Source organism: Delphinapterus leucas, chromosome 10 (genome assembly GCF_059928025.1).
Source record: "Delphinapterus leucas isolate spDelLeu-1000000601 "Yukka" chromosome 10, BTC_Dleu_Yukka2, whole genome shotgun sequence".
Lineage (NCBI taxonomy): Eukaryota > Metazoa > Chordata > Mammalia > Artiodactyla > Monodontidae > Delphinapterus > Delphinapterus leucas.
The window spans coordinates 29,587,547-29,608,160 of NC_143138.1; the positions used below are offsets into that span (position 1 = coordinate 29,587,547).

Genomic DNA, 20,614 nt, shown 5'->3' on the forward strand with positions numbered 1-20,614 from the left:
ACTTTCCCTTAGAATCAGAGGAGGAAAGCAAATGCGGCTGCTAGGAGGAATCTTTATTTGAAGTTCTTTAACACACAAGACCCTAAAAGAATAATAAACCTATTGTGTCTGATGGAAAACAGGTATTTGAGTGTTTGATTCTAGTACAAAAAACATATGCGTTTCATTGTATACATCTTACTTGCCGTAGAAAGGAGAGAGTTTCTATATCTTAGTTATTCATTCAATTACTGGCTCATTTATTCGTTTTTACTGAGTGGCCATGCATGCCGGGCCAGGCAGACTCCCAGGCACTGGGCTAACACAGTAAAGGTGGGTCTGCCTGCGTAGAGCTTACAGTATATGGGAAAGACAGTCTATTAAACAAGGGATTTACAACTAAGGGATAAGAGCGTCATCACAGGACACACTAGATACATTTGGAGCACAGAGCAGGGTAACAGAACCATGTGAGGGTGGGGACAGGAAAACCATAAGGGTCACACAAGAGGCTGGAGGCAAAGCAAGGCCGATAGAAGCTGCCCCAAACTGCAATGAGCACGGGAAGGAAAGGGAGGGTCCAAGGGCTGGAGGTGCTTCTGCAGTCTAGTTGATGTCAGCGGGCATCACTGCCTGGCCTTTGGCGAAGGATGGAGATGATGGTGAAGGTCAATAAAACCATGCTGGCTGCGCCTCCGATCATCAGGCCCAGGAGGCTGCCGTGCACCTGCATGGCCTGACATCGCTCCCCAGTGTAGAAGAAGGTGTGGCCAGAGACGCACCTGGGGAGACAGGACACAGGGGTGTGTGGGAACCACCTGAGCCCCAAGGGCTTCCTGACAACAAGACCAACACAGCAACAATGGCAGGGGACACTCAGCAGTTACATGCACCTGGCCTCGTTCAAAGTGCTTTACGCAAGTCAATTAATTTAATCCTGGAACAACCCTTTGAGGTGGTGGTTATTACCAGGCCATTCTTATCATCCTTATCTTTCAGAAAAGTTAGATAATTTGCTCAAGGCCACGCAGTTAGTAAATGTCTCACTCTTGAAGTCTAATCTCTGAAGGTCTGTCTCCAGACCCTGTCCTCTCGGCTACCATATGCAAAGTTCAGGAGGAAGGTTTGGGACACTTAAAGAATGTGTTTCCTGACACACAGTAGTGATGGTTCAGCAAACTCCACCAACGGATGCTGAAATTAGTGGGTGAGGGTTTGAGGAAAGGCAAGATGTCTGCATGGTCTCCGAGTGTCTCTCCCAAGACGTGTTAATTAAAGAGTGAGGAATGGTAACTTCTCAGGAGACAGGGCTGGCAGACACCCTCTTGGCCAGATGACAAGGTTAACATCACCGGTAATAACACATATTGACATCTGGTACCCCTCACATGACACACTGAGAAGGTCATATCACGTCTTGGTTCTTACCCAAAATGTACAACCTCAATATAATCATGAGAAGACATCAGATAAACTCAAATTGAGGAACAATTTGTAAAATAACTGATCAATGCTCTTCAAAAGTGTCAAGATAATGAAAGACAAGACCAAGGACCAGCTCAGGATTGAAGGAGCTAAGGAGACATGAAAACTAAATGGAACACGGGGTCCTGAATTGGATCCTGGAACAGAAAAAGTGTATTGGTGGAAAAACTGGGGAAATCTGGATAAGGTGTGTTGTTTAGTTAATACTATTTTTAGTAGTATTTACCTTTGTTAATGCTCATTTCTTGCCTTTGCTAATGTACGATGGTTATGTAAGATGTTGACTTTAGGGTATGGGGAACTCTGCTGCATTTTTGAAATGTATCTGTAAATCTAAAATTATTTCAAAATAAAAGTTTAAAAAAGAAAGAACATAGTGGAGATCAAAAAGAGCTGAGAAGAAATGTAGATGTTTTGAGCCAAGCAGACTATTAGCCAAGCTACTATTCTATCAAATGAAACTGATGTTTCTGTCATCACATACATCCTTTTATGAAATATTTTATGCAAATAACAAACATTATTAAAAGAACTATTAAATATAGCAAACTGTGCAGACAGGCAGACCTGGATTGCAAGTCTAAGCTCCAGCATTTACCATCTGGGTAATTTCAGACAAATTACTTACTTCTCTAAGCTTCAAATTTCTTATGCCCTAAATGGGGATAAGAAGGGCCTTTATGTCACAGGGTGGCTGTGAGGAATAATTTAGATCATGAATGCATACTGCTCAGGGGAACATGTGACACATAGCAAGCAGCCCCCAAATATCAGATATTCTTCTTATTATTGTTGAAAACATAAATATGATAATAGTACAATTGAACTAATGGACAATAGAAATAATAATTAATAACAATAATAACATTTGCAGTCAGGGAAGGTTTAAGCTTGGTTGGTCCTGAGTCCCTGTGGTGGAGCCTTGATGCTAAAAGCTCTGGGTCGGGACTTCCCTGGTGGTGCAGTGGATAAGACTCCACGCTCCCATTGCAGGGGGCCCAGGTTTGGGCTCACGTGCATGCCACTAGATCCCACATGCATGCCACTAGGAGTTCACATGCCATAACTAAGGAGTCTGCAAGCTTCAACTAAGGAACCCACCTCCCACAACTAAGACTCGGTACAACCAAATAAATATATAAATGAATAAATATTAAAAAAAAAAAAAGCTCTGGGTCATTTTTGAGCCCTGCAGTGGAGTTCAAAGTTCCAACAACATTCAAGACGCTGTTGACAATGTCCCAGAGGTAGCAAAGGGATACACGTGAAGAGGCAGGAGATTTGGGACTCTTCTGCTCTGGCAGGACCCCTGCTCTGCCCTCTGATTCCAGGCACGGCTTTGTGGAGTCAAGGACCGACACGGTTGACCATCTGATGGCGTGGATGCCCTGACCTGAGAACCGTGCCTTTTAGCAGGGTAAGCAGACATAGGGCTCCCCTCTGCCGACCCACACCTACCACCCCAGGCCACAGAGCCTACCTGCAGCTCGCCATCCCCTTCACGTTCACACAGATGCCTTCGTTTTGACAAGGGTTCGGGTCACATGGGTCTCTGAAGTACTGTGGCCAGTTGTGGTCCTCCATGGGGCCCGTGTTGTCCACCGACCGCTTCTGTCGGCTGCGATGCCCCTGGTCCAGGCTGCCCAGTAGGTCTTTCTCTAAGGAGGCCTTTCCCGAACCTTCTTCTGAAGCTGGCTGCTCCTGGCCTTGGAGAACGAGGCTTTGGGGGATCAGCCTGCTGTCTTTAATGTGAACTTCAGTCTGGTTAAGGTGGGTGATATCTCGAGGAAAGAGACAAAGGGTGGTGAGGAAGATATATGATTAAATCTGACAACAATTCACTTCCACTCCTGGAGAAAGCTCCCTGGGCTGCCTCTATCCCTCTTGGTCATCACCTTTAGTGACGTAGAAAAGTGGCTTTGAATCCAGCGGATTTTCATAATGCCAACTATTTTATAGATAGATTATTTTTAATTGAAGTATAGTTGACTTAAAATATTATATTAGTTTTAAGGTGTATAAATAGTAATTTGACATTTTTATAGATTACACTTCATACAAAGTTATTATAAAATATTGACTATATTCCCTGTGCTGTACATTATATCTTTGTAACTTATTTCATACATAGTAGTTTGTACCTCTTAATCCCCTGCCCCTATTTTGTCCCTACCCCTACCCCTTTCCCCTCTGGTAACCACTAGTTTGTTCTCTGTATCTGTGAGTCTGTTTTGTTATATTTGTTCATTTGCTTTGTTTTTCAGATTCCACGTGTAAGTAAAAACATACAGCATTTGCCTTTATCTATCTGACTTATTTCACGAAGCATAATGCCCCTCAGGTCCATCCATGCTGTTGCACATAGCAAGATTTCATTCTTTTTTTGCTATGTTTGTGTTTAAAGTAGTCCAATCACGATTTTATTTATTTAACTTGAGAAGAGAAGCATAAAGTGAGTATGGATAGACCGATTGAAGCTAAATTGAAGTCAGCCAACTGTCACATTTGATAAGTTATACAAAAAGGTGACACTAAAATTTTAGTTTCTCCCCAGGACAGTTAAAATCGAGATGGGAGTCCTTGAATAAAAGAGTACAATGTGGTTCTCTTAGAGCACATCTTTTTTTTTTTTTTTAAACCTAGTCCCCCCAAAAGATCCCCACCTTCCATGAGATGCTTTAAAAAATCCATGTAAAGTCAATAGAACACCCAGAACATAGGATTATTTATTCAGGAAAACCAGCAAAATACCTTCAAAGTCCACAAACAATATAAGGTCGTCGTTTTTAAGGTAACTCCTCCTTTTCAGCATTTGGTGGGAGATGATAGCACCCCAGCCCCAGTCGATGCTTCTAAAACAGGCACAGCTCTTGTCATAGGACCCCATGACAGACGGCCTGTCCCAGATGACGGAGCCATTCATTGCTGCAAAGTTACAGGTTACAGAAAATCACATTATCGCTTTACTTTTCACTTTCCATCTGTCTTTAATGAGTATAGAGAGCTTTTTTTTAATTGAAGTATGGTTGATTTACAATGTGTTAATTTCTGCTGTACGGCAAAGTGATTCAGTTATATGTATACATACACATTTTTTTACTATTCTTTTCCATTATGGTTTATCATAGGATATTGAATATAGTTCTATGTGCTGTACAGTAGGACCTTGTTGTTTACCCATAAGAGCTTTGTTAATCAGAAAAAATGTGTTGGAAAAAAATCAGGTTATTTACTCTTTCCAGGAGAATTATGCTGGAGAGGGTGTGGAGAAAAGGGAACCCTCTTGCACTGTTGGTGGGAATGTAAATTGATACAGCCACTATGGAGAACAGTATGGAGGTTCCTTAAAAAAACTAAAAATAGAATTACCATATGATCCAGCAATCCCACTACTGGGCATATATCCTAAGAAAGCCATAATTCAAAAAGACACATGCACCCCAATGTTCATCGCAGCACTATTTACAATAACCAGGTCATGGAAGCAACCTAAATGCCCATCGACAGATGAATGGGTAAAGAAGATGTGGTACATATATACAATGGAATATTACTCAGCCATAAAAAGGAACGAAATTGGGTCATTTGTTGAGATGTGGACGGATCTAGAGACTGTCATACATAGTGAAGTAAGTCAGAAAGAGAAAAACAAATATCGTATATTAACGCATGTATGTGGAACCTAGAAAAATGGTACAGATGAACCGGTTTGCAGGGCAGGAGTTGAGACACAGGTGTAGAGAACAAACATATGGGCATCAAGGGGGGAAAACCGCGGTGGGGTGGGGTTGGTGGTGTGCTGAATTGGGCGATTGGGATTGACACGTATACACTGATGTATATGAAGTTGATGACTGATAAGAACCTGCAGTAAAACAAACAAACAAACAAAACAACTTATACTAAACTTTCTTTGGGTTATTTGTATGGAAATATGTTAATATAAATGTTTCAGATATTACATGAAATTTCTAAAAATCTTATATGTTCTCGTGCAATAAGTCATAATGCTAGTTATTACTTTAAAATGTATATCTCAGAAATAACTAAATTTCTTTGTCAATTGCATTATTATGAACTTTCGTCAAATCTTTAACCGTGGTCATTTTTAAGTCTTTTGTCATTTACAGACAGGTCTGGGTATACTCTGATGCTTTTGCAAAAATGTTCCTATAGAAGGGTTTCATCTTCAAGGAATTCATGGAGAAGACTCTGACAAGTACAGGTTTCTGGTAACCGACTATACTGCTGAACTGAATGAATAAGCATTTTCAGAACCCTAATGGAAAACTGGTGAATTCATAAAAGTGCTAACAAAGATCAAGATGAAAAAAATTAATTATGTGGGACCGGGTGAACTGATGAGGATGATTATAATTTTTGTAACTTTCTGTTTGAATAATAACCCCCCCCCAAAAATAAACCAAAACCCCTGAGAATTGGGAGGGGGTGGAGCAGAGAATCACCCCTGTGAAGGGTCATTGCCCACTACTGAGTGACTTTTCAATGAAGGGGAAGAGAGAGCTATAGCTTCTTCCTTTTAAGGCTTAAGTCTCTTCTTTTGAAAAAAAAAAATAGTTTGCCCGTTCCTTTATTCATGCAAGTTTGTTTCATGGACCTGCTGATAATGAGTAATATTCTAGGACTCAGTGCATTAGTTTTGCACAGAGCCTCACAAATTCTGAGTATTTGATAAATGATTAGCTGGATCTGTCTTCTCGGACTGAGCTCGGTGAGGCAGGGACTGGCTGGGTTGCTTGTACTCTAAGGAACTGGCACAGAGCTTGGCACCTTGCAAGCCCTTACTTAGATGCTTGATGGATGAATTCAGGAAAGAGAGAGAGATAAGATGACACTGAAAATTTTCACTTACATAGAAAACAAACTTCTGGTTACCAAAGGGGAAAGGGGGTGGGAGGGATAAATTAGGAGTTTGGGATCAGCAGATACAAACTACTGTATATAAAATAGATAAACAACAAAGTCCTACTGAATGGCACAGGGAACTCTACTCAATATTCTGTGATAACCTATATGAAAAAAGAATCTAAAAAATATATGTGTATGTATAACTGATTCACTGTGCTGTACACCTGAAACTAACACAACATTGTAAATCAACTACACTTCAATGAAAGAAAAAAGAAACAAGGACATTTTAACTTAATGCTCCAACATGACATTGCTGTAGATGTGCCCAAGGAGGAAATATGAGGGGAAAGTTAATCTCTCCTGTACAGATTGAGAACTGTGTCTGTTGGCCCTTCCAGGTGGAGGGGCAGGTCTTCTAACCACCTACCTGTAGACGTCTGGGACTTGGAGGTAGTGAACACCATGCTGGAGGACATTCTCTTCCTGACATCGGGTTCCTGGTCAAGTATTGTCATTATCACCTGTCTGTTCTCCACTGGCCACTCCAGGACAGCATCATTCTCTCCACTACACAGATGAAAGGCAAGTCCCAAGTACCCAGAGCTCCTGGAGATCGTTCTGCCATGAGGGTACAAGGTCAACCCCAAACCGTAGCCCTCTGAATTGTAGAATCGAGGGCTCTGAAGCTTGTCCCCTTTAACTGTGTTCTGCAGGACTTGAGAGAATTTCCGGACCGTCCAAACCCCTGCGGGGCATGGGGTTTCTGTCAAAGTGATGTCATCCAGGTAAATTCCCCCACTCAAGTTCTGGGGGTCACCCTTTGTGCCCTGGAAAAGGTAGCGAAACTTCTTTTCCTCTCTTAGTGTAACATGGGCAATTTTCCAATTTTGGTCAAAATCTCCTGAGGACAGAGAATAAAACTGGTGACAACTGTGACCAACATTTTTGGAGCACTTACTTGGAACCTCGTACTGTGGCAGGTGCTTTACATGAACGATCTCATGTAATCTTCACAACAAACACAGGAGAGGACTGCTATAAACTTGTTAAGGAACTTTTCCAAAGTCACATATCTAGTATGGGAAAATAGCTAAAAAAGAAAAAAAAAACAAAGACACACTCTGATTTATGATAAAAGTCTTAATCATGAATTTGTTTTCCAATATTATTCCATTCTGCACGTTCTGGGCTTTCCCCTGGGTTTGTTGGTATAAATGCACCCCACCCCCTTAATGTTAGCACTGAATGCACAAGTATTGGGCGGAATCGTATAAAACAGACCTTTGATAAGTTAAAGGTCAAACAATGGCAATTTCATATGTCCATATTTATAATCCTTGGTAACACAGCAAATTCTCAACTCTTAAAGGGCACCTAGCTGTCATCTCTCTATTTGATAAAGATGCTCTGTAAATTTCAGCCAGAAAAGTGAACCCCTCAAAACCATTATTTGTAGTATTTTCTACCCACAGAGTGACCTGGGTAGAGACAATTTGGGCCCCCGTTCTTCTGAGTAGCCTTTACTAAGGAAGCCTCCACCCTTCAAGAGCAGCAGCTTCTTCTAGAAGTGCGCAAAGAATGCTTCCTTTATCTCATTTTAATTGAGAAATTCTTTGTTGAATGGAAAACTAGAAAAACACGTCTCTCCTTTTCTATTTATGAACGAACCACCACCATAATAAAAGAGTGTAAGTACTTAGCTTTTATAACCCTGGATCTTGATTTTCAGTCAGATTACTCTCACAACCAACTAACTACCTTAGCATTTTAAGGTTTTCATGATCTTATCGAAATACATAAAGTATCACTAAGGAATATATAAGTGATTTTAGTGAAGTTAATGTATACAAGTCACTTGCTTGCCACCAACTTCACAAGTAGGTTTCGAGTTACCTCAGTGTATTAAATAATGGTATCAATCAGTTTGCTGAAACAGATGCAGCTTCCCTTTTACCTTCCAATCTCCACCTTTGAATCACCAATTTTCTCTATTCTGTCTTTCTCCAAAGCTCTAGAGAAAACTAGATTTTTATATTCTGATTGGCCTTCTTTTTTCTTTCCCTGATTGGCCTCTTTCAATAGTATATTTCAGCCTCACCTGAACCCGCAATTTCTGAACGGTTAAAACATCCATTGAGTGGTTAAAACATGCCAGGCATTATGCATTTCAAAGAGGCAGAAGGGAGGTGGAGGAAAGGAAGGAAGAGGAGACAGAGGGGGAGGAGGGTGAAAAAGGAGAGGGAGGGGAAGGAGGAGAAAAAGCACAATCCCAAATGTGAAGCCCAATCAGGCCTCGCAAGATGCCTTTAAGTACCTTGAAAGGTCTTCACCTTGACCAGCTTGCGAACGTTGCCTGTACCGTCATCCCTCCTGACCCAGACGATGAGTCTGTCTGAAGGGCTTCCTGTCATTTTATAGAAAAACTGCAGGCATTGCTGCTTCCTCTTTGGGTAAAGAATCCGAGACTCCAACAGGGCTGCTTCCTCTGCTATCCCCAAGCTGGTACTGAAGTACATGAAGTAGCCGGCACCTATGGAGAGAGGACCCTAAAGTCCCACCTCTGGCCACAAATACCCCAGGGTGCCCTCAGCCCAGGCAAAGTGAAACAGTGAGCAACAGCCATCATCCAGGTAACAAAGGCTAGAACTCTTCTGGGGAAAATAAAAAGGTTGTTTGTCAGTAAATATTCTGTCTGTCTCCATGGGCAGAATTGCTGGTCAAAGTCACAGCTCTCCACTGCCTCTTTTGATTGCCTTTGCTCCCAAGGTTGTGAAATGTACACCTCTGACTTAAGGAAATACAGACTTTAAGCAAAGTTGATGGAATCTAGTGTCTGTGAGATGAATTCCATTTTCTTCATTAACTTTGTTGTTTAGAGATTCAATCCAAGGAAAAGCGATGGCCTCCTAGCTATATAAGAAACTGTGGGATTCAAAGTTTTAGGAATTGAATTTTAAATATTCACAATGAGAAGGGTTCAGTTTCATCCTTTTGTAGCCTAATAACTGGATGTACTATCAGTGGTAAAGAATCACCTTTACTGTGTTCTAAGAAGGGGCATTCAAGGCATATTAGGGACCAACTGAGGATTTCTCCTGAATGTAAAGAAAGCCTTGGAGGAACACTAAGAAAGAGGGGATAAAGGGTCTACATTTATGCCAGAGGCTGGGTTTGCCCAACTCATGTATCTCAAAATTCTCTCCCCCAAAACAAGCAGGTGGCTAAACAAATACATCACTTGGAAAACCAGCACACTTTTTCAAAGGCAAGGACAATGAACAATTCTTGCATATAAAGAAGTCATCTAGGGCTTCCCTGGTGGCGCAGTGGTTGAGAATCCGCCTGCCAATGCAGGGGACACGGGTTCGAGCCCTGGTCCAGGAAGATCCCACATGCCGTGGAGCGACTAGGTCCATGAGCCACAACTACGGAGCCTGCGTGCGTCTGGAGCCTGTGCTCCACAACAAGAGAGGCCGCGATAGTGAGAGGCCCGCGCACCGCGATGAAGAGTGGTCCCCGCTTGCCACAACTAGAGAAAGCCCTCGTGCAGAAACGAAGACCCAACACAGCCATAAATAAATATAAAAATAAATAAATAAAAATGTTACCATTCTTTAAAAAAAAGAAAAAAAGAAGTCATCTAAACTTACTCCAATACTCAACCTCTTACCAAATGCTCCACTCAAAACATTTCATCAAGTAAAAATGAAGTGAGCGTCTACAGTTCCAGGTACTTTGACAATATGAGTCCTTGCCTCATCCTGCCTCACATATGGGGCATGAGCAAGGATGTTTAAATAAGCTTTCCACAAAGCTGAAAAATACCATATATCTTTAATATATCATCAGGGTAAATTATATTTGCCGGTATGTTCTTCTCAATACTTTATCTTACTAGCCTTAGACTTTTGTGTCGTGAATTGCTGAGGGCTTGGGTTAGGGTAAACAAGAGCTCACAGGGCTAAGAAGGTCTCCTGGTTATCCTTGCTCAGGAATTCCACCAGTTGAGGTCAGAAGTATGAAGTGCAAGCCCAATAACTCAAGCTGAGGAGTCAGGAGACCTGAATTCTTGCCCTAGAGCTGCCAGTAACTGGGTATTCATTCATCTCTCTGGGATTCAAGTGGGAAGTGGCCTCTATCCTTTGAGCTCTTTGAGTGTATGCATCTACCTGAATAAGGCAGTGCTCTCTAGCAAAGGAAACCCCATCCCGTTATGTGCCTCCTGTGGAAGAAGCATAATGGCTGGTCAAGTTAACCTGAGAAAGCTTTTCTAGTTACCTCTCTGGGCTGTGGTCCTTTCCTTTCCTACTAAAATGCTAGAATATTCTTTCAGCAGATTCCTCTCACACGGAAATCACCTTTCTGTTTAGCTGGAACTTGCACATTAGCCTAGCAGCAAACCCACAGGAGAGATTAGATTAGAGGCTATGATGGAAATTTAAAGAGAACTTCAGGTGTAGATCACCCTTTGGACACTGGAGATTATACGTTTAACAATCTGATGTGTAACAGAGACTTTCGCCCTTTGCCAAGGCGCGAGGAAGAGTGGCAATTGTTGACAACCTCTGACATTCTCCCTGGTGGCCTGGCATCTGGGTGATAAGCTGGGTCTCTTCTGTGAAGGAACTCTTACCAACTCTCACACAGGCGTGGACTAAGGGACTTGAGGATAGTCCAATCTTTAAAAGGCTATTATAATCTATAACCCCGCCTGCTTCCAAATAGGGTTGGTACAATTTCAATGACAAGCACATAATAAAAGGGTGTTAAGATAGAAATTGAAAAATAAATAGAACCTCTGGAGAGAAAGGGATGATGGGGGAAATAAGTAGGGAGTCAGGCTGCTGGTCTGCCTTTGAAGATTCTAGATGCATTATCTCTTTGCAAGCTCGCTGGGAAGGATCAATAGCTTGATGGTCAGAGAGGCTTACAAAAAGCCAAAAGACTTCAACAGCAGCAACAACAAAAACAACTTCCTGGGGTCACAATTAGCACGTGGTGGAGCCAGATTTTAAACCCAGGTCTCTCCTGACTTTACGGCTTTTTCGCTGCACAAACCATGTACAGGAAGCTGTTATCCAATATGGCAGCTATCAAACATATATGTCGACTGAGCACTTGAACTGTGGCCAGTCCAAACTGAGATTCGCTGTAAGGATAAAATATACACCAGGTTTCAAATACCTACTGTAAAGAAGTGTGAAGCATCTCATTAATAGTTTTTATATTGATTGCACATTGAAATGTTAAGATTTTGGATATATTGGGTTAAGTATATTACTAAAGAGAATTTCCCTTGTTTCTTTTTTATGTGACTGTTAGAAAATTTTACATTACATATGTGGTGCACACCGTAGTTCCACCGGAGGACACTGCTGTTAGAGACATTGCCCTAATTTACAAAGTCGTATATATATATATATATATATATATATATTTGGCTGCACTGGGTCTTTGTTGCTGCCCGCAGGCTTTCTCTAGTTGTGGCGAGCGGGGGCTATTCTTTGTTACAGTGTGCAGGCTTCTCATTGCAGTGGGACCTCTTGTTGCGGAGCATGGGGTCTATGCACGTGGGCTCATTAGTTGTGGCTCGTGGGCTCTAGAGCACAGGCTCAGTAGTTGTGGCACACGGGCTTAGCTGCTCTGCGGCATGTGGGATTTCTCCAGACCAGGGATCGAACCCGTGTCCCCTGCATTGGCAGGCTGATTCCTAACCACTGCACCACCAGGGAAGTCCTACAAAGTCATATATTTTTTAAAATTAAAAAAAATTTTTATTGAAGTATAGTTGATTTACAGTGTCGTTGTTAGTTTTAGGTATACAGCACAGAGATTCAGACAGATAGACAGATGATAGATAGATAGATAGATAGATAGATAGATAGATAGATAGATAGATGATAGATAGATATAGATATTCCTTTTCAGACTCTTTTCCCTTATAGGTTATTACAAAATATTGAGTACAGTTTCCTGTGTTACACACACGCTATATAAACTAGATAAGCAACAAGTACAAAGTCATATCAACCATTATGTCTGTATCAGTTTTGTCATCACTTACATGAACCTTTCTTTTGCATGCCCGGAACCCGGATGCTTTTTATTGCGTTAATAATAAAGATATGTCGGGCTTCCCTGGTGGCGCAGTGGTTGAGAGTCCGCCTGCCGATGCAGGGGACACGGGTTCGTGCCCCTGTCTGGGAAGATCCCATATGCCGCGGAGCGGCTGGGCCCGTGAGCCATGGCCACTGAGCCTACACATCCGGAGCCTGTGCTCCGCAACGGGAGAGGCCACAACAGTGAGAGGCCCGCATACCGCAAAAATAATAATAATAAAGATATGAGAAATGGTTTTTGTCTTCATTCAGAGTTCCAGGTTTGATAACTAGCATTCCAGCTGAGGCCAAACATGCCAGCTGCCATTTCCCCTTGAACCTGGAGAACCTCCATAATGTACCTCCTTGCTGCCTTCACTGACCTGTGCATCGTCCCTCCAAGGTATGATCCGCTTGTCCAGGCTGAGTGCTGTCCTCATGGACCCAGTCAGCATTATCTCTGGTACTCTGAATCATCCCACAAATGTTTGCCTTCTCAAAATCACAGTGGTCCAAAAGGGTGTGAGTTGTGGCTGCAAATGATATTTTTGTCACCTGGTTAAAAATTTAAGGCCTCTCATGTCAAATACCTAATGACTTAGGCTACTAAGATGTCATTGTTTTAGCAGGATCATGAGCCTTTCGTTGTCTTGATTTTTCTCAATTGTAAGTCCTACCGTCATGCATTAGATAGCAGAACGTGCCAACACAGATGCAGCCCTACACACTTCACAGAGTCAAACTATAAAAAGGCTTACCATCATGCTTTTCTGTTAATGCCAACCATCGACTCCTTTAGATCAAGAATGAGGTACCTATTATGCTGGGCTTTGTTCTTAGTAGATCTTCTCTACATACATATTGAACAGGATTAAAGAATGTGTCTCTGAAGACCAATGGGGCCATTTTAGAAAACATCCCATCTCTGAGCATTAGAGGACTCCAGGAACCACTAACCTGGACAAAGAATTTAAGATACAAAATACTCTCAAGCCTATAACTATCTTGGGCTTTACATAAGGATGCACCCTTCAAAGGGAAGCTGAAGAAGTTGGACAATTCCAGCTCCTTACATTGGCCCAATATTTTCACTTTACAGAACACAAACACATAATTGATTTTCATGACCATCTTGTGGGGTAGGTGTTACAATTTTTTCTAAGGATAGGGAAACAAATGTCCTTAATGAAATGGACAAATTAACAAAATTAACAAATTAACACAAAGGAAAATGTACAGGAGTCCCGTAAGGTCAGGGGGGGTTACCCAGTCCTCAGACCCAGAGGTACTCACTGCAGTTGTACATTCTGTTCAGCCTCTCCAAATCGATAGCACTGAAATCCAGGCGCTGCCCAATGATGGAGTTAAACTCAGGGATCTTGGCTGTGATGGTGGGGACACTAGCATTCTTGTTAAATGAGAGAGGCTCGTAGTGCATCAAAGACTCGTAATCATAGGGTGTGTTGAGGTCTGTGATGAAGTTGTCATCGTAGGTGTTAAAGTTGTGCTGATAACCTGTCAAGGAGGGAATCCACAGGTCCTGATCAGTCATGTCATTTCCCCATCCTACCCTCTTTGACTAGATACTCAAGCAGAGACCAAAATAAGGGAGGGGGGGCAGAATAATGCATCTTTGATCTAAATATATATACATATTTAACATATTTTATAATTTGCACAATGTATATAAAATTAATATATATTAATTTTTACTAATAACATTGTAAAGTACTAATATATTATATAATAGTACATACAATTATTATAATGGATATTAAATAGAGAAAGCCTGTGGGCAGCAACAAAGACTCAACACGGCCAAAAATAAATAAATAAAATTAATAAATTTTTTAAAAAGTAAGAGGAAGTTGGTTTCAGTGGGAAAGAGTCATGAGCTGGGCCACCTTGTCCAGGTCAGGAGAACTGATTCTGAGAATCTTTCCCTAACTCCTTGTTCAGTAAAATTGTGTGGTAGCTTGAAACTGGCATAGTAATTAAACAAATGGGTAAATACTCCCAAAGAGAAAAAAAATACATGTTATAATTAATAATAAATATATACATATTATTAAATATGTGCATAATATATACATATATTATAATGTAAATATAATGTAAATATACAATGCATGTTATTAAATGTATATTTAAATCAAAGATTCATTTTTATACATATAAATAAATAAATAAATGTGTGTGTGTGTATGTATGAGGATTTAAGAAAGAGAAGATAAGATATCAAAGTGGAGGCAGGTATTCCTCATGGTAGGAAAAGGAATTTTTGAACTCAGGAAAATATTCAGGATTGATTCATCTTGCTAACAGCCAAGTACCTCATCCACCAAGAGCTGTACCTGGCCAGCTCTCCAACAATTTAGGAAAAAGAAATCTAACGGGCAGAAGGAAAGTTTAGCACCTGGCGAGAAAGTGGCGTCCTGTCAATCAAGGCTCACACTCTCCTGTTCTAGAAATTGCCCCATGGTGAGAAAAACAGAATAGGAAGAAAACTGACTTTCCTTTCAAAATAGAAAATGAAAATATTTTAAATGAGATTAGCATAAGTAAGAGAATATGCCCTGCAATGTGAAATGCTGAAATGAGAAACCACCCAGATACTCTTTTAATCCAGCAGCCATCAGGAATTTACTGGTTCAGCTGCAATAATGGGAAGTTCACGGTTTTTAATTCCCTTCTTAGGAAGTGATAGAAAAACCGAATGAGAATACTCATAACTCTCCCAGTCAAAACTTCCCACCTTCATCATCTCTTTCTCCCTTTCTAGCTTCCCATCCAACTGTTTTTAATAATTAGAAGAAAATGTGACCAACTTTCAAAGACATCAACTCAGGTACACTCAGGATTGGAGAAGTGTGGTACAGCCTGGCAGTGGTCCCCAGATGCTTTTGGAAAAGCCCATGAACCCCTTTGATCAAAACTTGTTTTAACTATAAAACGACAATACTGATGTTACATCCTCCCAACTCACAAGGGTTTTATGGGGACTTAATCCAAGAGGGATCGAAGCATTTTCAAAGTTGGTACAGAACTGCAAGAAATAAATAACCCCAACAGGGAAGGAGGAGAGTCATTCCTTCCAGAGCATGTGGTCTTCAGATGGCCGTTAAGGGGGCAAAATTATAAAAAGCATTTAGGGGGTGTGAGGACTTGGGCGTGGGTCTGGGGTCTCCTGGTAACTCTCAGTGGTATCTTAAGGCACTTTCAACTCACTGGCTGTTTTCCTTAACTTGCAATAAAATCATCAGGTTAAAATAGATAGTTTTATTCTTTATTATCCAAGGATACTTATCAGAATGCTTTACCAAATAAATTTTTTAATACATTTTAAAATTTAACTCAACACATTTTTGTCATGCCTACTATTTACTGGGAGCTGTGCTAGGTGGGTGGTGGTCCCTGGCAGTGACTAGGACAGGCATGGTCCTTCAGGGAACTCACAGCCGAGAGGTTGAAGAGGAAGTGATCTTGTAAACCAGAGCTCATGGGCAAAACTTTTGTGTAAAGGGTCAGATAGAAAATACTTTTGGCTTTGCAAGATGTATGGTCTCTGTCACAACTACTCAACTCTGCTGTTATAGCACAAAACCAGCCATAGGCAGTATGTAAACAAATGGGCATGGCTATGTTCCAATAAAGCTTTATTTACAAAAGCAAACAGATATGGCCCACAGACTGTAGTCTGTAGACCCCCTGCTAGACCTCAGAAGTGTTTTGCTTAATAAAAGAAAACAGATCCAGAAAACACAATTCTGACTTCAGAAACAGAGATGGATTTGGGGAGAGAACTATATGGTCAATAGAGTATCTTCCTAGGTTAAATAATAAGATTGCCATCAACTGAAGATGAGATGCAATAAAGTCATAAATTACCCTGAGCAATAATACTGCCCTTGCTTATGATCTAAACTGGATTTGATGTCTCATTTGAGAAGCGTTCTCCAGTGATTGCAAGCAGTTTAGATATATGAAATTACACCTAATGAAAACACAGACAGGAGATGAGCAAACATGGTGAGTCATTCATGCTCAACCCAAAACTGAGCATGTCTGCAAATTATCCTTGTAAGTGTACAGGCTCCCTCTGAGAAAGGGGACCTCATATGGTCTAAAACTATCTTAAAAGCACCGAGCATTGTGTTCTTCAAGACTTAAAAATGCGAATGTTTTCTGCTTCCTCATGTCATTTTCAGCAGAGTTAAGTATATAAGAGAAAGTAAGAAATTCAGGCCTCTAGCAAATTCAGACGAAGTCTAATACTGCCCGGAGCCTCACAAGCAGAGATTCGGTCCTTTGATCTGCACTCTTCTGGCGCATCTACACAGACCCAGATATAAGGCAATTACCCCTGGGAGACAAAATATACTGTTTTTGATCTATTATTTCATACTTGGGTGAATACTGTCTAGAACTTCTCTAGATTGTATCGGGGGACAAAGAAGAATATTACTTGGCCTCTAGCTCAGTGGTTGAATGGTAGGATGGGTGGGAGTATATGTGTGGGTCCAATCCTGGTAACGGATTAGGCTTTTACAAACCACATAGTTTCCCCTCCTCCCACCAGTACTCCACATTCATGAAATATCAGAATAGGAGGTGCCGGGAGGGACACAGATTGAGAAACCCCAGAGGTGATTTTGGTAGGATTAGCCATCTGTACCCCTGCCTCCTGTGAGACCCATGGTTACAGCTTACTCCAAAACGAGCTAGTTCTGGCAGAAGTCTTTTGGAGACTGATATTTAATTTTAAAGTATGGCTAGTTTTTCCAAGTCCCTAAAATTATTAGAGATGCACTGCAATCTGTGATCTCATATGTTAAATTGGGATCTAAATGAAACAGATAATTACAAGGCAATGGTTTGCTTCATGAAAACCATGTGTGGTCATAATTAAGGCACTTCCAAAACATTAAAGTTTCATTAAGCTATCACTGCCAAAAATGATGCTTTTCCACTTCCTGAACTAATTCCTAATCAAAAACGAGGTGTTGGTACTTCCCTGGTGGTCCTGTGGTGGTTAAGATTTCACCTTCCAATGCAGGGGGTGCAGGTTTGATCCCTGGTCAGGGAGCTAAGATCCCACATGCCTCATGGCCAAAAAAAAAACAAAACATAAAACAGAAGTAACAAATTCATTAAAGACTTTAAAATCAAAAGAATCTTTTTTAAAAAACTAGATGTTTTCAGAAACACAGCATGGAATGTCCATTGGTAAACTGAGTTATAACATTTTCATCAGAATTTTTAGAGTAACTGCATAATAATATGTGAAATAAAACTGTGTTATCGTTTATGGTGTTATCCTTTATGGGTTGGGGGCAGAAGGAAAGAGGTGCTTAGAAAGGAGAAAGAAAAGACTTGTGCATTTTGATTAATCAGAAAAACTATTAGCTAGAATTAACACAATTGGGAGTGCAAATTCAGATAAAAGGTGGTTTTGTTTTGTTTTTTGCTGTAGCTGTTTTGTTTTTAAACACCTATTGTTGATTTGGTAAAGCACCAAAAAAAATTCTGGAGTATGTCTTAGGATTATCATACAGTCAACTAAACCTCATGTAGTTTTCTACACAAGATTTCACATGCAGAAAAAGGACCCTGACATCCTCAGGGGCCTAATTCATTTTACTCACTAAGACAGGAGAATAGAATTTTAGATAGATTTTCAACAAAAACACTGAAACAAAGCAAGAGCTTTTGATTATCAGTTAACCCTACATTTAGTTAACCACCATTCGCCTTTCCCTGAGACACTTATATGGGATCAGTTGTGATCAGATGAGCACAGCCTACAGGAGAGGTCATATTTTGTGTTCCTCCTGGAGAAATTGAAGCTCCCATTCATACATAGGTTTGGCCTGGTCATCCCAGGGTTGGGCTGAGCAAGTGATAATGATAATAGCACCTTGGGTTCATACACACCTGGAAGAATTTCATCCCACCAGATGTTCACATAATCATCCCGGTCCGTCCTTGACTGCTCATGGTAGAACCCCAGAGCATGCAGGATCTCATGTTCAATGATGGCCTTGTAGTCGCATCCCTGGCCAATGGAAAGGTTCTGTCCTACGTGTTGGTCGCCAACCTCAGACCAGCACCTTTAAAGAGAAGAAAGAAATTTTCTTCTAGAGAATTCTTAAGCAGCTGTAATTCATAGGATTCCAAAACAGAAATTAGGTTAGGTTTGAAGAAATTTAGGTTTGATTTCAAAAAGAAACTATTAATAGCATTCTCATCAACATAGGGCACTGGTGAAAAAAGCAACATTCCCTGGAGAGACTATTATGCAGGCTTTAAAAGTGATAGGCCATTATAAAAGTATGCCTACATACTCAAAGGCAAATCAATCCTAATAATGCATCAGGTAAAAAGAAGTAAAAATAGGCATTTTTCTTCACCTTCACAAACCCATGGGGCATTCCAAAGAACAACACTATTGCTTTTATACCACAAAGCTGTCTCTGAGCAGTGGCTGTGGTTGATTTACGTCTTCTCCTTTACATTTTCATGACTTTTCAAATTTCCTATAATGAGCAGGCATCTATTTTATGATCATAAAAAAGAACCTCATTAAAAATGCAAGTTAATCAAGTTCATTTCTTGGGGTATTACCCAATCTGCAGCATTATGACAGCACACAGCAGGTGGCCTAACTTATGTCTGAAGGGCTCCAGGCAAGAAGGACCCATAAATTCCCTCAGAAAATAGTGGACTCAGGAACTGCTAGCCCATACTCTAAATTCCTCACGTTCAGCCTCTTCCCCTCTTTTTCCCAATTATTTTTGTCTTTTCTCGTACATCTGATTTTCCACCTCAACAAGGATCTATACCTTAACCAACGCTCAACAGAATAAGAGATCTGACGATAGTTTAAATGCTACCAGTGAATTGTGAGTTCCTTGGTGACAATCACATTAAATTACCTGCCACTGTTTTGCCAAGATTGCTAACATCATATAAGTTCAAATGCTAATAGGCTTGATTTCTACTCAAAGATAGACCTTAGTTATTTTCTAACAACTTTATTAAGGTATAATTTACATACCATAAAATTCACCAATCTTAAGTGTACAATTCAATGATCTTTAGTTAATGTACTGAGTTGTGCAAACATCACCATTATCACCTTGCCTGACGGTAGCATTTTATTACCAATTCAGAGTTTACTCTGCAAAATATCCACAATCCAGAGGAAGCATTTATTATTTATCTTTTTTTAAACATCCCTCCCCAAAGGAAAGGTGTAAGTTGCAAAATACCGTAACTCCACCACTCTAAATCTTTGACCTTGTCCTTCTGAAAGAGCCCAGTTAACCTCCAGCTTCAGAGGACCAGGATCCTGAAGGGTTTGGGGCGCTTTGGGCCAGCCCCTTTCCTGGACCCTCTTCCTCCCTTTTCCTCTCCCCTAACTTAAGTGTAATAGAGACATCTCCCGACCACAGGCAATAAGAGTCCCCCAAATTCGGGTTTTCCCTCTATTTCCACCTCCCATTTGTCCTTCCCTTTCCTCTACCTCTCCATCCTTCTCCTTTCTTCATCTCTCTGCCACTCAGCTTGGCTCTGCCTGAATCTTCACTTCACACTATGTCCTGCTTCTGTGGTCACCATAGCATACTAGAACTATTCACTTGTTATTACTCCACCACCCCTACTTGCCAAGCCTACACCTTTTGAGGTCTAAGACTCTTCTTGAGAAGCTAAAGCATGTGCTAACTTCCTTCTTTACGTCTGTTACCCATCCATGATTAACAAAATCCCCACCTTCAGAACTAGACAACGAAATCCAGGCAACACCTAGAGGCCATGTTGGGAACTGCAGTGTGAAGAGATACCTCCAGCTGGGTCTTGAAGACACAGACCTACAGAGTCACGGCAGATGGTGGCTTTGCTTCCCAACTTCATCTAGCTCAGACTGGTTCATATACACACCGCTGAAGAAAAAGGTCTTCTTTCTTGATATACCATTTATTTCTTCTTAGAAATAAGTAACTCTGAAAAGCAAATCTACATCTAGAACTTTTCAAAGAGGTCCAGCCTTCAGAGTACTATAATTTAAAACAGAGCCATCAAAAGGATGCATTTTATACTTTAATAAACCTGACAAAAAAAAAGGGGGGGGCTTCCCTGGTGGCGCAGTGGTTGGGAGTCCGCCTGCCGATGCAGGGGAC

At 40.9% G+C, this 20,614-nt stretch overlaps 1 protein-coding gene across 1 annotated transcript in view; it reads right to left on the reverse strand.

Moving 5' to 3' along the window:
* Positions 1 to 381: 381 nt before the first annotated feature.
* Positions 382 to 20,614, reverse strand: part of MEP1A (meprin A subunit alpha) — a 30,855-nt gene continuing 10,622 nt past the window's right edge. Inside the window, exons 7-14 of the mRNA XM_089918644.1 lie at positions 18,369 to 18,544; positions 13,728 to 13,949; positions 12,818 to 12,967; positions 8,651 to 8,866; positions 6,764 to 7,237; positions 4,216 to 4,389; positions 2,945 to 3,245; positions 382 to 761 (exon numbers count right to left, since the gene is read on the reverse strand). Of these exons, the coding sequence (XP_089774770.1) occupies positions 596 to 761; positions 2,945 to 3,245; positions 4,216 to 4,389; positions 6,764 to 7,237; positions 8,651 to 8,866; positions 12,818 to 12,967; positions 13,728 to 13,949; positions 18,369 to 18,544 (1,879 nt within the window). The 3' untranslated portion in view covers positions 382 to 595. The remainder of the gene's footprint in view (positions 762 to 2,944; positions 3,246 to 4,215; positions 4,390 to 6,763; positions 7,238 to 8,650; positions 8,867 to 12,817; positions 12,968 to 13,727; positions 13,950 to 18,368; positions 18,545 to 20,614) is intronic.